General features: G+C 34.1%; 3 protein-coding genes and 1 non-coding gene across 4 annotated transcripts; 1 reads left to right on the top strand and 3 right to left on the bottom strand.

Moving 5' to 3' along the window:
- Positions 1-11927: 11927 nt before the first annotated feature.
- On the top strand, positions 11928-12829 carry LOC133289788 (stress enhanced protein 2, chloroplastic). Its single transcript, XM_061487790.1, has 2 exons — positions 11928-12311; positions 12416-12829. The coding sequence occupies exons 1-2, from the start codon at positions 11994-11996 to the stop codon at positions 12683-12685; spliced, it is 588 nt and encodes a 195-aa protein (XP_061343774.1). The 5' UTR covers positions 11928-11993; the 3' UTR covers positions 12686-12829.
- Positions 12830-12862: 33 nt separating this feature from the next.
- On the bottom strand, positions 12863-15887 carry LOC133289781 (uncharacterized). Its single transcript, XM_061487782.1, has 10 exons — positions 15677-15887; positions 15308-15403; positions 15039-15113; positions 14744-14812; positions 14030-14106; positions 13859-13947; positions 13626-13755; positions 13349-13439; positions 13185-13250; positions 12863-13095 (listed from the first exon to the last, which is right to left on the bottom strand). The coding sequence occupies exons 1-10, from the start codon at positions 15848-15850 to the stop codon at positions 12976-12978; spliced, it is 987 nt and encodes a 328-aa protein (XP_061343766.1). The 5' UTR covers positions 15851-15887; the 3' UTR covers positions 12863-12975.
- Positions 15888-15972: 85 nt separating this feature from the next.
- Positions 15973-16053, bottom strand: TRNAL-AAG (transfer RNA leucine (anticodon AAG)). The gene has a single exon. It is a non-coding gene; the product is annotated as a tRNA-Leu (tRNA).
- A 682-nt stretch (positions 16054-16735) lies between these two features.
- Positions 16736-22022, bottom strand: LOC133290511 (shikimate kinase 1, chloroplastic-like). Its single transcript, XM_061488603.1, has 11 exons — positions 21848-22022; positions 21446-21737; positions 20643-20701; positions 20413-20467; positions 20248-20320; positions 19710-19797; positions 18175-18257; positions 17944-18073; positions 17708-17786; positions 17275-17339; positions 16736-17122 (listed from the first exon to the last, which is right to left on the bottom strand). Exons 2-11 carry the CDS (start codon positions 21654-21656, stop codon positions 17063-17065), a joined length of 903 nt encoding a protein of 300 aa, XP_061344587.1. The 5' UTR covers positions 21657-21737; positions 21848-22022; the 3' UTR covers positions 16736-17062.
- Positions 22023-22365: the final 343 nt, after the last annotated feature.

Here is a 22365-nt window from a genome sequence, read left to right as displayed (position 1 = left end):
TATATTAAAATTTTTATTTAATATCAAAACGTGTCTCAACGTGTCAAAATATACATTTTTTAGAATTAACGTGTCGGCGTGTCGTGCCGTGTCCCATGTCTGTGTCCGTGCATCATAGGTTATAACTACGTACTAGTGTTTTAAAACTTGGATCGATCATCAACTCGGTCGCTGAGTCATTGGTTCAACCGGATATACTGTTCATATATTAAAAAATATATAAATATATTACTTAATTTAAAAATTCGCAGAAGAAAACTATCAATAATGGGAACTTCTCCATATTACAACCATTAATAAAATGGCAATCCATTATGCAGCAAGCAAAAGGTACCCAAGAAATATTATTTCAAGCTTATTGGGTTATATGATATGCGTTCAACATATGATGCTTTCTGACTTAAAAGAAGCAAGGAATTAATCATAAATGTCTGAAAATAAGTCATAAATGCAAGAAATATTGATTATTCTTTCTCAATCATTCTCTCACTCAATTTATGTGTTTTAATAGCAGGAAACACCAAAAAAGAAATGAAGGAGAGAAGTGCAGTTTTCCTACCTGGCGCACTTTGCGCGGGACTTGGCGCAAAGTGCGCCATTTGGTTCAATTCATCCCTGTATCCTGGCGCACAGTGCGCTGGATGTGGCACACAATGCGCGGTCTTGGCGCACTTTGCGCCCGCGCAAAGTGCGCCATTTGACAGTTTTCCCTCTGTTTTCTCATGCAAAGTGCGCCAGAGTTGGCGCAAAGTGCGTGGGCGATACTTTTCAATTTTAATCTGATGCGAATTACTCAAAAAGGAGGCTCAATTGGAGAGAAATTGAAAGTAGGTTTTCCCAAAACCTAATAAAAGTATCAGAAACAGAAGAATGAAGAACTTTTTGACAACAAGGAAGATAAAAACAACAAAGAGTGAGAGAATTCTTGGGAGCTTCTTGGAGTTTCAAAGATTCGAACGATCAAGACGGAAGATCTTCATCTTCTTTCTCTCCTCTGGGTTCTGAATTTTATTGTCTTTTGTATTGATTTTGTCAGACATGAATATGTCTGTCTAGTTTCATTATTGTGGTAAGGGTCACAACCCTTGATGTGAACCCCTTGTAGTTTGGTTAATTTTTATATTTAATTATTCCAATCGCATTTATTTTATCTTGTTCTTCATATCATAATTCTTCTAGAACGCATCATTCTATTAGGATTGCGAGGATTAGGGTTTTCAATAGGGATATTGAGATTCTAGTTCCTGACAGGAGGTAGGATGATTGTTCATGTATGCACTAGGGATAGGCTACATGAACCGCAAACGTGAAAGATTCACTGATTTGAAGGCTTAATAAGGCAACCACCTAAGATTCACTGATTAGGGTTTGATCGAATGCATAATTGAATGTAAACATTAACTCAGGTTACAAGGTGGGGATCATAAAGGTGTTGGCGTCTCTTTACCGCAATATTTTCTCAACCTTTACTCTTTTATTCTTCAGTTTCTAAAAGAACCTTCATATTATTTATATTTTCTTGAACTGTTCTCATTATTTCACAAACCACAATTGTCCTTAAACCATTTTTATTAATCCAAAAAGAGAGGAATAGTTCTAATAAATTCGGTGCCTCAATCCTCGTGGAGACGATACTCTAGTTATCATTTTATTACTTGGAACGGTCGGTACTCTTGCCGATTATTCACAACATTATACTGCTATACTTCAAAAGGCCAAAAAAGATTGTAATTTTCATTGCTTAAAGCCAAAGTTTATGTAAAAGTTTATCTAATCACTATTGTATGATGTAGGCTTTTAAACAAATGATGAGGTGCACTGCATTAATAAAAGAAAAAGGACTCATAACACCCTTATAGCTACCAGAAACGACCATAGTCATTTTCAACCAAAAAAAAAAATGTCAAACTCCTTATCATCAACATCAAAGAAAAAGCAAGCAATAATTTCACATGAACTAAAACAGAGTGGCACCAAGATTTATAACATGTGAACTAAAAATATAACCAAAAAAATAAAAGAGTGATCGGTCCAAATTGGGCTTCGTATAACTCGCTAGGTCACCAAGACCCAGCTGAGTCAACCGGTCCAAACCGGGATGATTGCACAACCGATCCAAATGGCACCTTGGACCGGTGAACCCACCGGATCACCGAGACCCGGGTCGACCCGGCCTGTCCTAGCTAATTTTTAAAACACTGCTATGTATTATTCATAGTATATAATACAAAAATTAAAAGGTCACAACTTATGTCCTTTAAAAGAACACACACTTAACCCATTTATTAATCAAGATATAGCATTACGTGAGATAACGTCATGTAACCCATTTGTCAAGCTAGGGAAATTTTCTACATATTATGGAAGTATCGAAGTCAGTACTTTTTTTTACTAAAAGGAAATTTTTCTTTCTATTTTAACCCATTTTCTTTTTGGATCCCTATTTTTTCATGTTGTAAAAGAATTTTTTTTTTATTATAGACACAAGATGTGATGGGTCTCACCTCCCATTAGAAAACAAAAATAAAAAAAAATTATTACACACATTTTGATGTATCACTAGTAGGAGAAAAAATTCTCCTACAACATGAGAATTATTTTCTCCTTTATTTTTATAATTCCTTTCCCCCTTTTTTGGCATGAATATATCTATAGCAGAAAAGATTTTCTCCAAGCTAGGAGCATCGAGCCCAGCAGAAACTTAACAGAACTTGTACTATTCTTCACCCAAGACAAATGCAGTTGCTTTGGATACGTAGGGATTGATGAATTTTGCTGGGAAAGGGAGGGATAAATTTTCATTTATAAATTAGTGATTAAAATGTACTACTTCAGGCACCATCTTTGTGTTTGGAAGCATGGTAAATATTAGAATATTAGAGATATAAATGAGTCAGACCGACTAATGGAGGCCTGCGACCTAGTTTACATTAAGCGAGACTCAGTCTATTATATAAAATCAAATAGAATAACTTTTTAGGCTTTTAAAAAAAATTATTTAAAAAACAGACTATTTTTTTATATATCGATCTTATAAACCTATAGATCGACATATATCATATTATTTATTTTAAATAAAATAAATAAATTATTATTTTAATAATTTTGAATAATAAAATAATATTATTTTAATTATTTTTTAATTATTAAATGTCTAATATGATTAAACAGGTTAACAGGCCTTGTTTTTTTTTTAAAAAAAAATGTAGGTCAGATTAGACATAAAGTATTTTACATAGACATGGCCTGTGTAAGTCAAAATTCAGTTCAACTTAACCCATTTATACCCTATCCCAGGGCCCAAGTACCCATTCCGCCTCTAAGCAAACACTTGGCTAGTTCGAGCCCAATCCATCTTTAATACCAGTAGTCAGGCAAGGTCCAAAGGGGAGCCCATGACGGAGGACCATCATAATTGGCTAAGGTTACACCAACTGTAGCAAATGAACCTGACACCATATCTCAACCCAAAACTTTAAGGCATTAGATTTATAAATTCAACCACTTATATACACTTTACTTAGTATATTATCAACCAATGTTAGACTTGTCACACTTTAATAACCCAAGGTACACTAAAAGAATAAAATAAAAAGAAAAGAAAAGAAAAATGGGATGGGCCCGCGTAATCCGAAGACCGTTGGTTAAAGCTATGGAACTGGAATGGTAGTTGGCAAGTTATGGAATATCACGACAGACAGCAAGAGAGTCTGCGAGAGCTAAACAATAAATGTTTTGGATTGGAGTTTAACTATTATTATGAGAGCGTGGCAAAGATTTTTTTTCCAAATTTAGTAAAGTGTGAAAAGTTAATCATTTTTTTTTTTTCAAATTTAATAAATGATGCATGAGTCTTAATATTATAGGAATACTGAATATATTTTCGTAATTAAGGTCAAAGGTCTTTGTAAATGTATTTAGCCAAAGATCAAATTTTTTACTTTGAGATTCAAATAATCAATTTTAACTATTGCGATTGGCATTTATTAGGTGGAGTTATAGTAAAAAAAATAGATTCAATTTTAACTATTTTAAAGTATTCTAGAGAAGATTACCAAAAAAAAATAAAAATTCTAGAGAAGGTGAGATATAGTAAAAAAAAATGAACTAGACAGTAGACACTGACAAGCTAATGGTCAAGGAGGAGTCTGAAAATTTTATAAGAAAGGGTGAAGAAAGTAAAATTCAAATTAACATAGATCCTAACACGATAGAAAGTCGATATATACCTACATTTAAAGATTTTTCTAAATTTTCTTTATATATGAGAAATAATAAGAATGAAATCGGGTGAATTTATACTACACTACCTTTCTTTTAACTCTGAATGAATATTTAATAAATTTTAGGGGAGGCAATTGCGCCTAAGTAGCTCCACCACATAAAAAATATATATGGAGGTTTCATGCATTCTCTCGCACATGTATATACCTGTTACTAGGGATGAAAGTGAGTTGGGTTGCGTCAAATTTTATTCTGAAAAATTCAAATTTATGTCGAAAAATTTCAATTTGACCTGATCCGAAAGCATAGTACGAGTCTAACTATTAGCTTGGTCAGACCCATTTATAAAAAAAACAAATGGTCTGGTCTAGCCGTTAGCCTGTTAATTTTTAACATTCAAATAGAACATGAATCAACTTCATAAAATACTCAAATTCTGTTGTTAAAACAAAACCCACAATTTTAATGTTCAAACAAAATCATGAATCATAACAATAACTTATCACAATTTGCATTTAAATTAGGGTTGAAAAAAACGAGTCAACCCGTCAGGTTGGCTCATAACTCGCAAAAAATGAGTCGGGTTGGGTTGACAAAAATGAGCTGCCAACCCGACCCGACCCGAGCCAGCTCGGTAAAAAAAATGAGCCAACTCGCGGGTCAAACATGCTAGCTGGCGGGTTGAGCTTTTTTTTATATAGAAAAACACAAAATATAATATACAAAAATGGACAAAACCCACACATATTGTTATCATCTTTCTTCCTTCTCTAAACCTAAGTCCCTAATCTTTTCACATTCCTGCCATTTTTATATTGTTAGGTTGTGCTAGCTCTGTTTGGTTTTAAATATCTTTTCCATTTAATAACAAGTGGGTCTAATTGTTTCTTGATATTGGTGCAAATTTTTTGTGAAATTTTTTTGAAACTATAATATTTTGCTTTTATTTTTTATTTTGTAACCCTTTGTTTAAGCTGATAGAACCCACATAGCTGGTGCATTAATACTACATGTTCATTTAAATAGGCTAAAAATGAGCCAACCCGCGAACCAATTTTCGAGCCAACTCGCAAGTCATTTTTTCAAGCTAACCCACGAGCCATATTTTTGAGCCAACCCGCTAGCGATCCCTAACTCGGATCGGATTGGGTTGGATTTTCTGACTCGTTTTTTTTTCGAGCCAACCCTAACCCGACTCGTTTTTTTCGGGTTGCATGCAGGTTGGACTTGGTCGAGTCGGGTTGGCCTGTTTTGCCAACCCTAATTTAAGTCACTTCCAGAAGAAAAGTGCTCAAACTAAATAATATATATTTTATTAGATCCAACAAATCAATTCATACTATGTAAATTAAAATAACTGCATGAAACCAAGAAATGCATCATGATGCTTGTAGTAACTAAAAACTTCTCATCATCTTCTCTCCCGTGCAAATACAATTCCAAAGTTACATAATTTGGCAAAAAATTTCTAAATGTAGAAAACAAAAAACAAGATTAATGAATAGAAAGAAAAAATAAATTAAAACAAAAAACCTTTTATACCTTTTATTTTTTCTTCAAGCCATACTCACGACGTAACCAATCTTCACCACATATTAAAGAGGTATCTTCAGCCAAGCTAGAATGATAAGCATCAATAACTTTTTATCCAGCACTAAATGTTGAATATGATGCTATGGTAGAGATCGGTACATGTCTTATATCAGTCTCAAAGGTAGTATTGGTAAGGGATCAAACCTAGGTTTTTCCACCACTTACTCAGCTCACATGCACCAACTGAACTATTACCATTTAGTAATATTTTGAATAATATTTTTTTATTTAATTTAAAATAAATAATATGATATAAGCCGACTAGTAGGTTTATTGGCCTAACATGTAAAAAAAAGTCTATGACTTGCTTTCTACATAGGTTTTTTTAAAAGCTTAGACATGTTCTATTTGACTATATGTAATAAACCGAGTTTGACCTGATATAGGTTAGGTCGTAGGCCTCTATAGGCCGATCTGAGCCACTTGCCCCACTACCCGCTAGTACTTATTATAAATTGTCATGACACTTGTTGATAGGTCATTCCACCACATGGAGATAACAAATTACAAAAATATAGCAAGACACTTTTGGATCTTTTTAATATTTTCATTAATTTTGATGTACAAATTTATTTTGAACGTTACTAATAATAGATTAGGTTTAAATTATGAGAAAAGTGTTTATCCTTTTAAATGACATAACTTATATCTTTTCACTCTCACGAAGAGGTGGGACCCACATCTTTATTTTTTTATCAACTCTCTCTTCTCTTTTATCTATTTCTTTCTCTTTCTTAGAATGACACAACTTTACATCCTTTAAAATGACACATACTTTTCCCTTAAATTATTTAATAAAGTTAACGTAAGATTTGACTTAATATTGAAGCAGTGTTAAAAAGGTATTAAAGATTTGGTTATTAACATTTATGTTATCAATACTTTTTAACAAGTTAAAAAAATATATATTTCTTTATTTTAAAATAATTGTCGTTTAAGATAATGGATTGATAGTCGGGCTGTGCTTCTTATAATTGGTTTCCGGCCTTTTGCACGAGACGGCGTATTTAAATTTTGGGCCATATAAAACTATAAGCCCGTATTGCGAATAACCACAGGACCACACAAAACAAAAAATGAATTCAGAAGCCACGTGGCACATTAAATCTATGTTAACGTTTTTTCAATTAAATTTAAAAAAAAAACTACTCTTATGCTACGTGTGATAAATTTATCTCTTACACATCCTTCGATAACTGTGTCACTTTTTTCTCTTTTATTTTTTTATTTTTCAGGTAGTGGAGCCCACAAGTGTATCTCTATAATATGAGATAACTTATCTCCTTTAACATGAGATTAATAAAACCCTTAAATTTAACATATTAAACAAGGGAAAAATGTTTCTGCAATTAATGCAGATAAGTTATCTGCATTTATTCCCAAAACGACGTCGTTTTGATATTGAAATTTTAAAAAATTACAAATATAAAGACTATTATAACCCTGAAATAAATTAAAATTACAAATACACTATGATTTTCGTCCCAAAACGACGTCGTATTGGCTTACTGCAGATAAGTTATCTGCAGTAACTTCAGAAAAAGCGAACCCATTAAACAATGAGTTAACATTTCTCATGTTGCAAGAGAAACTTTTTATCTTTTATACATACATAAAAATATATATAGTCCATATGAATAGAAGAGATAGAAAAATAAAATATGAGACTCGCACATTTTTATATATGTATAAAAAATAAAATTACCGTGTATAATATTAGAAACATTAATCCCTTAATCAATATTAGTTGCCGATGGGGCAGCAGCCTATAATATCGTCTAAGAAAATAACAAAAAAATGAGAATTGATGTAATTGAATTTATGCGTCCATCACTTTGAACCAGATCAGAGGACCATTTAGGGCCAATTTGTGAATGAAGATGAACAAGTAATGGTGATCATGAATTCAAGGACAATCACATTATTATTCAGCGTTTTTATACTTTTAGTACTCATTTATTTGAAGCAGGGACGGATATTGTTTGGCTTTATTCAATTTAATTTTTTATGTCAAACTAAATCAAATCAATTTTGAAAAATGATTCAGAGAAAATAGTTTAGTTCTTAAACTAATTCAAAAAATATAATTATTTATGATACATTTCATTTTAATTTGGTTTATATAATTTTTTTCACACTTTTAAAATTGAATACGATTTGGTTTGAATTTCTCCCATGAACTAACCCAAACTGATAAAGCAATTTAGTTCTTAAATTTGTTTAAAAAAAACTTTTAATCTATATTATGATTTGATTTAGTTCATGGATCGAATCGGCTCATGAGGTTGGCTTTCACACCCCAACTTTGAAATTTACGGAAAGACTCGAGGTGTAAAAAGTGAACAAATTTCCATTACAACGACATCTTTATTAAAAAGGAAAAAAAATTATGGAAGAAAATAACCATAAAAATAAAGATAATGTAAATATATTAATTTTTTTATATTTGATAAAAGATGTACCGAGTGATAGGTACATCCTCGGTACTAAAGATGTTTTCGTAAAAAGGTTGTGGCCATGAGACAAAATTGGGATTAGTGTTTCTCATATTTTGAGATGATTTTATCTCCTATACATATATAAAAGTATATGAGGATCATTGATTTATAATTGTTAGATTGGATAAAATCATAAAATCAATGATATTAAGATTTGCTGTCAAAGTATCCTGACTTGTATATGGTGCATCGAATGTCCTGTTACAGGACATCCTGCAATTCATTTTTAACTACGTATTTCTGGGAGTACATATTTATAATATTAAAGTTACTTTTTTCAACTATGTACTCCCGAAAGTACATGGAAATAAACAATACCATTTCTGCAACATAATTCTTATATTTCGTGTGTGTATATATATATATATGGCTTAATTATATGAGGATGATTATATTTACAATTTATTTTTTATAAACTATAAAATGTACTAGGGAAGCACATTATGTGCGGGAATGTACTACCCCCAGTACATAATATAGTTTGTAAATATAATTTTTTCATATATATATATATATATATATATATATATAGGAAAAATTAAAAATTTAGTCACTGGACCGTCCAGTGTATTAAGTTTTCTCGTGAGAATTTAGTGCAATAAATATTATAATGGTGTTCTTCAGGTGTTCTCCCGAGAGATTTACTATAATTGTGTTCTCGCGAGAGAACTTAGTGCACTGGATCGAATTTTACATTTAGTCACTGTACATTGACTAAACCCATATATATATATATATAATGGCTTAATTTTTATTTCATTCTTTAAATAACATATGATTATTATTTTATATTCATTTACATTTTACATTTCAATTTTTAAATTAGCCATGCATATCTTTTTAATTAAAAATATTTTATAATATATTTAAGGCTATCTACATACTGCATATATCAATGATATCAATGCAGCTCATTCCTATTTGGTCACTAATACTGTTAACATAAACGACAGGGAGAGTGCGTTTACTATTTGGTGGACTCGTGAGTTTGGATGGATCAAAGTTAACTTTGATGGGGCAGTCAAGATTGTAGATAGAAAAGCTGGTTGTGGAATGCTAATTCATTGGGATAAAGGTGAATGGCTTAGTGGGGAAACTAGTTTTTTGAGATTATAGTCCGTTGGAAGTTGAGATGGTTGAGATGTACAACGTATTAAAGGGACTAGAATTGGTTTGGCCCTTATGATGTCAAAAACTAATCTTGAAAGGAGAGATTGTCTTGAGTTAATTTTTCTGATCACCACTTATGGTGATGTCTCAAACGATCACATTTATTGACCACACTTTTGACTTGGGTCTCTAAAGACTGAACAATTAAAGCTCGTTTCACGTTAAGGGAAAACAATTCTAATGTAAATTAATTGACGAATGCAGCAGTTATCTCATGAGATAGCGATACTGTTCATTGCAAAACGCTCATGAAATTGTTTCACCCGTATTCTTTAGATTTATCTCATATTTTATCTATTCTTTTAATTATTTGTATTTAATTTTTCTATTTTTACTAGGTTAGGTCCTCTTCATGTATTAAAAAAAACTTCAAAAGAAAAAGTGTTTGTCATTTTAAATGACATTGTTAAGAGTGTTAGTGTTAATAATGTAGAAGTCCCACATTGAGTGTGTCTCTTTGTATTCTTCAATTGGTTTGCTATATAATAACACCAGTGTTGTGTAGTTTAATATAACAAGGATTACTATGATTTTCTCTTGTCTCTATGATATTTAACATGGTATCTAGAGCCTAACAAGAGGAATCTTAATCCATTTAACTTAGTTCTATTTTCCATATTTTCAATATGGTTATAGAGAGATATCACCCTCCTTGAGGGATTTCCGTTGCTATTTTTTTTTCGGGTTTTTCTTAGTATGCTCTGTGACTGCAGCTTAGACTGGTCTGTCATATCAGAAAAGAATGATCTTCGGGAAGTTGTTGGGTTGACCACCGTTGTCGTTGATCGACCACCGTTGACCGCGTCGTCCACCGTTGACAGCCGTCTCCGGTGACTTTTTCGATGACTTTCCGGCGACTTTTCCGGCGATCCACCACTGTCTCCGACGACTTTTCTGACGACCCACCGCTGTCTCCGGCGACTTTTCCGATTCCGCGAAGCTTTGTTTTTCTTTAATCTTCTTTCTTCCCAAGATGGAGTATTTATACTATTCATCATCTATCTTGAGGGGAGCACTGTCCAAGTTGCTGATGTTGTCTCCGCTGATGTTAATTCCGACACCGAAGTTCCTCTTGAGGGGGAGCACTGTCCATGTTGCTGATGGTCATTCCAGCACAATTGTCTTTGCCGATGATAATTCCGGCACTGTTTAGAAGTTCCTCTTGAGGGGGAGCACTGTCCATGTTGCTGATGGTCATTCCAGCACAATTGTCTTTGCCGATGATAATTCCGGCACTGTTTAGAAGTTCCTCTTGAGGGGGAGCACCGTCCATATTGCTGATGGTCATTCCAGCACAATTGTCTTTGCCGATGATTATACTGGCACTGTTTAGAAGTTCCTCTTGATGGGGATCGCCGTCCATGTTGCTGATAGTCATTCCAGCACAATTGTCTTTGCCGATGATCATTCCGGCATCTTCCATGTTGATGTTCATTTCGACGCTATTTTTAGCACATTGTTGATTTTTGGTTTCTCATTTAGGAGATTTATTTTGATGTTACGTTACTTGGTCTTTCTTGTAATAAGCTTGTAGCATAGTCAAGGGGAAACCACATCTACTCACCAACTGTTAAATGAAATGTCTGAGAGAGATCTTGATGCTGATGTCCTGGTCAGCTCAGTTGTCTTTGCCGATGATAATTCCGGCACCATCCATGCTCTGATGTCCATTCCAGCACTGTCTCTTTATCAGCTCTTCAGCCTGATGGTCATTCCAGTTGATTTGTTGTACTTAGTCATTTCATTTCGTTGATGTAGCATTGTTGTTTTTGGTTCCTAATGAGAGTATTATTTATGTATCAAGCTTGTAGCATATGATCTATATGCTACAGCTTGAGGGGGAGTGTTAAGAGTGTTAGTGTTAATAGTGTAGAAGTCTCACATTGAGTGTGTCTCTTTGTATTCTTCAATTGGTTTGCTATATAATAGCACCAATGTTGTGTAGTTTAATACAACAAAGATTACTATCATTTCCTCTTGTATCTATGATATTCAACAGACATAAAGTTACGTTATTTTAAGAGAGAGATAGATACAGAATAAATTTTTTTATTTAAATTTTAAATTAAAAAAAAATCACTTACTTTCTCTCTCTCAATAATTTTTATTTTCTGTGTCTATCTCTCTTTTAAAATAACATAACTTATGTGATTTAGAATGACAAAACAACAATGCTGAGTACTTTTTTGTTTTTTGTTTTTGGAAGAATGCAGAGTATTATTGTAGTCTTATATATCAAGCGTTCTCGCTTCCATTTTGACGACTCTCTTTGAAAATTGAAATCATTCACGCTTCCATGACCCCACTTACCCAACCTCTTCACCACTCACCACTCACCACTCATCACCAGTGACAAGCGTTCTCATCTCTCAAAACCACGTCACCCACCAAAACAATTGACACGTAACCATACTCGTACGATCAAATCCTAGAGGTTCAAAGCACCACTCTTCGCCGTAGCGCTCTCCTCATTCTTAAAATCTCACCAAAATCCCCTCCCTCTGTCTCATGGCGTCTGCGATGCGCGTGGCACACTGCGAGCTGCGATCGGCCAGACCAACGGCTCGGCCGAGAGAAAAGTCCGGTCCGGTTCAGGTCTCGATCCCGAAACCCAAACCGGCGGAGGGAGAAGCCACTAACACTAACATCCTTCTGCAGCCGCGGTTGTGTACTCTAAGATCGTACGGTTCAGATAGAATAGGGGTGATGAAGACTCGGAAGCAAGGTAGCGATGACGTGTCCTCCTTCTTCGCCACTCTTTCTGAGTACATCGAGAGCTCCAAGAAAAGTCACGATTTCGAGATCATCTCTGGTCGTCTCGCTATGGTAACTAAAACTAAAACCATAACCCTAATACTATTCAAGCAAGTTTTTTCTTCAATTTGAATTTGATATATTAAGTTGAAATTATATTGGGAATTTTGTTGCAGATGGTGTTTGCAGCGACGGTGACGATGGAAATGGTGACGGGAAGCTCTGTGTTCAGGAAGATGGATGTTGCAGGAATAACGGAAGCGGGTGGGGTGTGTTTGGGTGCGGTAACTTGCGCTGCACTCTTTGCTTGGTTTTCCAGTGCCCGAAACAGAGTTGGTCGAATCTTCACTGTTAGCTACAACGCATTCATCGATTCCGTAATTGACCAAATCGTTGATGGTTTGTTCTATGAAAGCGAGCCTAGTGATTGGTCTGATGAACTCTGATCATGCATGCACCACGCACTATCATTCTTATTGTGTGTAAAAATCATAGACATAGTTGTAATCCTTATATGTTTATCTCGCATTTCTTGCAAATATTATATGTGTATCAAATACCAATGGATTATGTCAAAAAAATTAATGGAAAGTTGAAATACTAATAAGAAACTTATAATCGTGCATTTTTTATTTTTTTTTTGATAACAATAATAGTGCATTTTTATGAACAAGAAAAAGATTAAAAATTGTATAAGAGTTTGTATGTCATAGCTTATAACAGTTTAATTGCTGAATTATGCTGCAGTTTCGATTGTTTGAATGCACTCCAGCACGCTTGCTTTCTTTTCCATTGATGCCATTAAGGCTTCATGAATCACCTTGTTATTTTTCAAGAGCGAGGCAGCGAACAAAACCTGCAAAATTAAGCTTGTCGTGATTAAAAAAGTACATAAAATTTGGGGATACATTTTTTGTGCATAGCTGTAGTGTTAGAAGAACGTACGGCCCATCTAGTGAGATTTTGTTGCTGATCTTTGCTGAGTTGTGGCTTGGTTCTGTTTATAAATCTCTGTAGGAAAATAATTTTTTTGTTTTTTTTACTATTATTATTTCAGATAATTGTGAGTAGTATAATATCCACATCTTATAAAAATAGAGATCTCAAACCTGGAGAGTGAAAAGATCAGCAGATTGACCAACCACCTTGTCATATGTTAAGCCTTCTGCTGCCAATCCAGCCATTGACACAACAGCCAATCTGAAAATAAAAAATAAAAAAGGCAATTACAACTATACCTATCTCTTCTTCACAGTAACTCTTGTAGTTGCTAAAGTTCGTTTTTTCAAATCTTATGCATCTTGGTACTTGGTTTTAAAAAAAATTATAAGTAGACATTTCAACATTGAATAAGAGTAATTAAAGCTGCTAGTGCTTGGTAAATACTTGTCTAGTTCTTTAGCATCAAGCTGACCGCTATAGATAAGCTTTTCAAGCCTCTCATCAATGAGATTGACATGCTCTTTCCCAATATCCAGCGAATAGCCCAAAATGGGTACGCCAAGCAGGTAAGCAACTGGAATGAACGAAAGACCAAACATAAACTAACAGTAAATGATGAAAAGTCACATATCTGATGGTTTGTGTATATAAATCCGCCAAAAAAAAAAAGACAGTACTCAAAAAGTGCGCTGCTTCATGTCTGGCAATCCTCTCTTGATAATCAGGGAAAACTGATGAAAAGCTGCTAATAGCTGCTTGGAGAAGTCTACAGTAGCATATTAGAGCATCAAGACTAAAGCAAACGCTGAAGAGGGAATTCACTGCTACGTGTTGAATCAAATTCTTACCCGGGGGATATGCTACCCACAGCCAAAACCACTAAGGAAATACTCCCAACCAAGTATGGTACAAAGAACCCCCAATCCTACAAGAGTCGGCAAGCATTAGTCAGAGATGAAAATTAGGGAAGGTGAAAAATATAAGGAGAGAATATTATTTTCAACCAAAGTTATCTTCCACTTTCTAGATGTTTTTTTAGGGATACCAAGCAAGTGTAAAAGACTAAAAGGATTTTCGTTCCAAAATTTTCACTTTCCTACTACTCAACCAAGAACAACCTTAAGCTTCTTAATACCATAAACTCATAAACTAAATGCATGACCTTATCAACTTTGAAGAGGAGACAGTTTTAAACCACAAAAAGCATAAATAAAAATTGTTCAAATGAAGTAGAATATAATATGTATAGTAAGATCATGATGCATGTAGAAAAGGAAAGAGTTGCTAAATCTTCTACTATGGCTGTTCTTAACTCTTATTACCGAGACAGCAGTAATAATCCATAAATATAATCTACTTGAACCTCCAACCATATTAGCACTTCTTCAATAATTCAGATTATTTTTGTGGGAACAAACTACAAGTCTACAAGCAAAATAAGGTGCCATATCCGCATTTACAAGTGCTGCTTCAACACTATAGGACTTCATCATACTTCTGAAAACAGTTTATGAGATCATTAAACAGACATACAGAGCAAAACAGAAGTGTGCTAGGGATACCCCAGGAAGCTGGCCAGCCAGAACAGCCAAAAATCCAGTTGTTCCTACCACAGTAAAAAGAAAAGCTGCCTGCACCATCAAAGATTTATGTTACTTGTTGAACTTGGAAAAAATTAAATAAAAAAACTCATATTTCAAGAATGTATAAAAGGAATTCAAATGTTATGTTCTCAAGATCAAAGTCTGTACTCTGACATTAGTTGGTGCTAAAAAATTTAAAAGTTACAGACTAAAAAGTACTTCTCATTCCTTTTGAGACTCCCAAAAAAAAAAAAAAAGGATTTGTGAAACTCACATCATTTCTGACACTAGGGATTGCAAGGTTCTCTGCGTTCTTAATTCCTAGAGTTGTCAGCTCCCGAAGTGATGTCTGGTGCACAAATTTTGAAAAGTCAAAACTTGTATGAATGATGAAGCTTACATATGAATAAGAAGTGGAAGCATTGGACAGGTATACATGATGATGCTATCTATGTCCATGAATGCTATAGTTGGTTGATGAGCTTAATGTTTAGGTGGCACTTTCCCAGAACTTCACACTTGTAAGTTGTAATGGACACTGACCGTACGACGTGAAACATATGGTTGAGAACTCCATTTCTTTGCCCAACCAACTTCACTTAGCTGATCAAGGGCCACTTTAACAGCATTACTGTCTTTCTGCACAGATATCATTTACATCAATAGTTGCAGCACCAAAGCTAAAGAAGTAAATTACTATCATATTACTCCAATGTGAATACTTTTTCATATTCAGTTGATATAAAGATTTTTTTTTTATCTTCTCTGTTACATTATTCAGTAGGTAACTAACTAAATAACTAACACAGACACTGGTTTTTGGTCCTTTTTTAATCATGGTATGTGTCAAATAAGAAATCAGAAAGTGTCCTTAATATTTAGAATAAAGAAAATAAATAAATAAAAAGAGACCTTGGTAATGGCAGATTGGAGAGAGTTGAGGTCTACACCTGGGGCAGCAGAGGAAGCTCTAGTTGTCCATTTTGGGAGATTGATGTTGAAGCATGTTCGGTGGTGATAATGGAAATTATGATAATAATATGATGGTTTGGGCAGAGATGAATAAGCCATGCTTGAAATCCACATTATCCCTTTGCTATCTGCCCTCTTCTAATTGTTGTCACATTATTGGACGCTGAAGCTTAGAGCAGATAAGAATATAAGGCTTGGTAGGACCAAGAAGGAAAAAAAATTAAAAACTTTAAGAATGTTGAGAGTGGGATTTGAACCCACGCCCTTTCGGACCAGAACCTTAATCTGGCGCCTTAGACCAACTCGGCCATCTCAACTTTGGTGTTGGTGAAGGCAAATGAAAAGTCATAAATCCGAAAAAAAACTGTTTTGTAAAACACTGATCAAACAGGCCCCAAGTGTTGAGAACTCAAGCTTTCTATAGGATCACCCTTGTCCTTTTAACTAAGGCCTCGAATGTTTTTTTTTATTTGCATGATTGCATCTGCCAAATAAAGGCTCTAGTTGACTCTGGCGATTTCGAGACCATATTTAAATGATGTATGGTATAATTGTTTTTTAATTTAAATAATAGGTATTTAAAAAATCAATGAATCTGATTATAAATTGTTATAATATTCTACACATCAAGACAAATATTTTGTACAAATTTTAAACTGAAATGAGTTCAATTAAAATGAATTAGGTCATGTTTGATTTAAAATAAAATACAAGCCAGCTTGGTCAATTGGGGCTAACAAAATTCTTTTTTCTCTAATCTTCTTCTTAACAAGTGCTTTTGCTTTGATGTCGTATTCATATGAATTATATATTTCTTTTTGACACATCGTTTTAAAAAATCAACTATCGTTTTGTTCCACTATTAATATATAATTAGTAAGTAGAATTGGAAAGGATAGCAATAATAGGAAATAATTTTTAGATTTAGAAGCTGATGAAGAAAGAAGAATGTTAAAATTGCTCAGATGAATTTTATTTTATTTCACAATAAACTAGTGTCACTTTACAACATACAAACCTCTTAGAGGAAGGCATACATAACATTGCTCAACCAAACTCGTATCACAAGTTTACAATAAACACCTCGTCTCCCAGTTTATATACATCAACAATAAACAAAACGTATAAATTAAAAAACTTATACTATTAGCTGCCAGATTATGCTAAATTGCGACTACAAATTATGCATAAACAGGTGCCATGTTGCATTACTTCTTTCTTTTTCCAGTCAAAAAGACACTGCACAACAGCATGACCTTAATTGCAAATTGCAAATTAAAGAGAAAAATAAAAACAATCAAAACGTGATTTTGTCCACAGTTTCTACTAGCATCCAGCTTTATAGCTATCTTCATCCTTCAAAAAGATGTGAATTTGTTCTAGCGCCTGCAAGATACAAAGGAACAAAATAGATAAGCATCAACGATACAAAATTTAGATTCAACTTTAGCCCCCAGGAACATTTCAGTTTGCCCAGATCAAACAAACTGAAAAAGAGTTAGAAGGGCATGGGCAAGAAAATGCTGAAGACAGAAGACCTCAATTGCAATATCAGTTGGAGACAAGTCGGACACATCTCTTAGGCCCAGTTTTTCTGCTATATCTGCACAAAACAACAGAACAGCATTAGAAATTGCATTTTTATTGTTATCACCTAGGAAGCATACAAACACGAAGGAATACTATGTGCCCTTCACAAAAGATTGTAACGCAACAAGATCTTCCCTTTTTTGGTGGAGGATTGGAGATCTTCTATTTGTGACATGAATCTTAAATGCTTTGTTTTTGGGCAATCTTGAAATACTAATTGGTTCAGAACACTAAGACACAAAATATCAAGCTCCAGATGTCACACCACGAGATTATAAATAAATGCAAAGCCTTTTCTTGATTTTTTTCCCCCAGTTTCTGGATAAATCCACAATTTTATTTCAAATGAAAAAAGAAAAAAAATAAAATTTATAGACATACTTTCTAATGAGACCCTGGCATTGGCATTGGCATATGCTTCACTTCTCTCTTCAAAAAGAGCAGACAAACGCATGAAAGTCTGCATGTGAATTCCAAAGAGTCAAGTTATTTAGTGGAAACATAATTTTGATGCAAATTCCTATTATAATAAGTTGCTCCCACTTGGTGACTTAAATTCTTAATGTCTTATCTTTAGCAAAGAAAAATACTACTACTATGGAAGAGAAATAATTTACCCGTGTGAATGCATCCCCTGCTTCATAATGTAAAAGGGGACGAGAATTAGTTCCTACAGCTGCAATTCTCTGTGCCAAGGCTTCCACTGGTACGTCCAACCAAACACTGACCCCCTTGTGCATATACTTCCTGGCAATACAACCACATACAAGTCCATGTAAAGATGAGGAAAGAGTTAATCATAAAATGTGAAGCCTAAACTTTTCTCATTAGTATGTTAATTCTTATACCAATTGATGGGCCTCGTAACAGCACCTCCACCAGTAGAAATAACGAGTCTATGCATCAGGGACAGCTTATGCAATGCCTCAGTCTGAAACGATAAATAAGCAAGGAAAATGAACGATGAATGTGATAACAGAACCACAGAGGAAAACCAACCTAAGTGTCTTTATAGTGGAACAGAAGAATAGAATTTGGGAGATACTGTACTGGCTTGTTAGCAAATGTCATAATCAGATACAAGCCATCTATTTTTTAGTCCTTTTTCCCTGTGCTTCATTATTTATTATTTATTTTTATTTCTGTTTTTATCTTTAATTTTAAGTTTTTCTTTCTTGTGTATTTCTTTTTCCACAATCTGTTCTTACTTTTATGTAGGATCATCGACCCCAGCCCAAATAGTTTGGGATAAAGGTGATGCTGATGTTGATATTCTAGAACCTTATAAGTTAAAACAAATTATTTAACTGAAGAACCAAAGTTTTAACTTAAGCTTACATCAAATGATCCGGCATATTGCTTGGGACCACTAGAACTTAAAGAATAACACATGTTTGTTAGGAGAGCTGGAATTAGACTATATCTTGATGAAAATGTGGCCATGTGGGAGCTCATGGCATGCCAGTGGCCCCTAACCAAAAGGAATGCTGCCTGGCCGTCAAACAAAGACATTGATAATGATTACTTGACACATTATGGGCTATTATGACAATGGTCAGTGAACTACAACCAGCAACTGTTCCTTAACTACTTTTTCAGAAAGAAGGATTTGTTTTAGGGAATGACACTATTATAATGTTATTTCAAGCAGAGTTAGAACAAAACCCACACCCACACCTAAAAGCCAGACTGATAACAAGTGAAAGCCTCCAGTCCTCCACTATAAATTGGGAATATGTGTCTCACACCCAGCTGATATGAGACTCATGCTCCAGTGTCAAGCCCATCGAGTTGGAAATAGCAGTTCATCCACACCAAGGGGTGGACAAACCAGGCTCTGATACCACTTAATGTAGAGAAAAACTCACTCCTAAAAGCCAGACTGATAAGAGAGGAGAGTTTTATGCCTTACAATTAACCAGTATAGGACTCACGCTCTTTACTTTGTTGTTCATATGTTTTCTCTACAAACCAAACTCAATCAACTTACTAGCAGAAATCCAAACTGCTTGGAGCAATGTTCTTCCTCCATGTCAAAAAAAGAGCCTAAAATGTGGGACAGACATTCTGTTGACTTGAAAGAAGTCACTGATGTCAGTTGCACATACTAGAAAATGTTTATTTTAATTTGTTTTCTATTTAATTTTATATTCTATACTATCCTGCCTATTATAACACTACGAAGATACCATCGTTAATTGGTACTTCAGAACACATTAATCTCCCATCTCTGTGGCGCAGTTTATAATATAAAGATAGATGAAAATGAGGGCACTCGATGTGATTAAAGAAACAGGAGAATGTAAAAGTTAAAAATAACTTAACAAATATTCTCTAAACATTGAAGAATATGAAAACTGAAAACATAGTTCCTTCCAACTACCTCCTTATCACGAAAGAAAGCTTCTCCATAGTGCTTGAATATATCAGCTACAGAGCTGCCACCAACCTCTTCCTCCACCAATGCATCACTAAAACACCCATAAGTGCCAGAAAATATAGAAAATAGTCAGCAAGACCTCTAATGTGGCCATGATATTGAGTAATTGTATTGTCATAGACAAACATGTATACTGCTATATAAGAATGTGAACACAAATCTTGTACACCAGAGTTAGACCATATTCCACAGGATAATCGAGACCCACCCGGTTTTCATTTATTGGATACAGTCACATAAATATGCATCTTTGCATGTCATTAGATCCCTCTAATATCAATTGAATATGAACACCAATTGAAGCTCATATCACATACTAAATATAATGAAATTATCAAACAAAAATTATAGACTTGCTTTGTGGCCAAAGATAGTTCTTTCTGCATTCTACTAGTCTATAGGGTATCCAAATGATGCTTGATTTACTTTAGGAAACTTAATTTTTCCCTATGAAAAGAAGACAAGCAATTAACATATTAACCTATCACAAAATGAATAATCAAGCACTTGCGACATAATCTTCCCGACAGTTGTCTTCCCAGAGCCCATCATTCCTGCATGTCAAATTTAAAGTATTTTGAATGACAAAGTAATCATACTTGCAAAGCATAGCATGTAAGCACAAGACGTCAACCAAGAAACATACCAACAAGATATATACAGCGTCCATTTAAATATGGCTTGATCTCTTGTGATCTATTCTGCAATTTTATTGATTCAAGTGAGATAATGTCATATAGATGCTCGGACAAGCAACAAACTGAGCTAAGATTACTATTTCTTGATGCTTTTGCTTATTATAATAGAAGATATATAACATCCCAAGACTGGATTGGCTTAAATTAATTAAAAACGAGAAACGGCATTATGCTTTACCTTCAGAATCAACTCTTCATCAACAGGAGCATGACAGCTTCCAGATTCCAATATAGAAGCTACAAGAGTAACATTAGAAATAAAGTGTAAACATTCAAAATGGGCAGCACTTATTTTAGTCAGTAACAAACTAGATGCAATGCAGACATATATACATGCTGCATCTTCTGTTCTTCTCCTTAAAAGATGTGGTAAGTTAATTTTTTCAACTAACCAATAGAAGGAAATGTAATTCAAGCTGCAGATGAAAAAGCTAGCTTAAAATTGGATAATTGTAGTTATATCAGGTTCACTTTGATAGAAACTGCTCCATAAGGTCCAGCTGGCGATAAGATTAGTATTATCCTCTCATTAATCACATTAAGAAAAAACAAAACCTTAGGAAAACCTATGTTTGTGTATACAATTCACTTGGAAAAATAATGGAATGGATAAAACAACAAACGGGAAGGTACCTTTTGGGGAAGATTTGCAATTTTTCACACAACTAACTACCACGGATTTTTTATCCCAATTAATTGACAATTTACAAGTATGATTCATTATACCTTCTTACCGTAATTAGTAATCATTCTTTTTGTTTGAAAGACGGAACCAAAAAACAAAAATGACAATCTAACAATAAAAAAGCTAGTAGAAATCCAAAGCTGGAAAATCAAGAATTCCAGCAACACCCTTTTGAAACAAAGATATTGATTGGGTCAATTAATTGACACTCAATAAATCAGAAACAACACATATTCGCCACATGGAAAAAGCAAACAAAACAAAAATCGTAAAGGGTAATTGGTTTTTATAGAAACCTGAAATGTTGTCATAAGAACAAGCAACCTCCAAAGGGGCTATCCTGCGCCGAATCGTTGAAGGCCTTGCATGGAGCAACTTGACCGAAACAAAAACCCGAAGCTTCTGCGGTTCCCGAGACAGACCCAAGTAACAACTGGGTCTTCTCCCAATCTTTTCGGGTCGAACCAAACCCGAAACTTGTAACCTCTGAGCAGCTTTAGCATCCATTACTTCTGATGAATCGCAATGCACGCACGCACGCACGCAGGCACACGACAGGACCAACCGAAACGACAGAGCTTTACCGATCTTGAATGAAACGACAGCAATTAACAGATGAAGTGAATCCAGAACAAAACATTAAATTAAAACAAAAAATATGCAAGAGAATGAGAACGTGAGAGAATTCCGAAACTCACCAGTTATTTTGTTGCGGCTTTGACCAAAAATAAACATAAAAATAAAAAAGACAGTGCAGAACAAAGGATTATAGAAAAGTATTTCAGAGGATTTTGAATTGAAATTGATCACATTCTTTATCTTCCTGCATAATTTCCTCTCATCCTGTTTCTTATGTACCATATAATACAAAGATTCAAGTTTCACCAACACGCACTCACAGAGTTTTATTTGTGAATTTATAATTAAAAACGCTATTATTTTTCAACGTGTCTATGTTCATTTCTTTTAATTTATTGGAAGAGTTATATTTAATTATTCAAAACAAAAATAATTTAATGGTTTTAAAGTTGAAAAACTGTGTATCATTTTGGAGAACACAAATTTGTAGAAAGAGATAAATCATCAGAGAAAGAATGAGTGAGAAAACTTTTAAATATATGAATCACACCTTTTGTTAGAGTAAAAAAATATAAGATGTGTCATTTAAAATGACAAATTTTTTTTCTTTTAAAGTTATGTATGATAATAATTTCGG

Source organism: Gastrolobium bilobum, unplaced genomic scaffold, assembly GCF_033153095.1.
Source record: "Gastrolobium bilobum isolate Gb01-03AN ecotype WA unplaced genomic scaffold, APGP_CSIRO_Gbil_v1 utg4377, whole genome shotgun sequence".
NCBI classification, from domain to species: Eukaryota; Viridiplantae; Streptophyta; class Magnoliopsida; order Fabales; family Fabaceae; genus Gastrolobium; species Gastrolobium bilobum.
The sequence above is the reverse complement of the archived record's forward strand: the minus strand, read 5'-3'. Positions and strand labels throughout refer to the sequence as shown.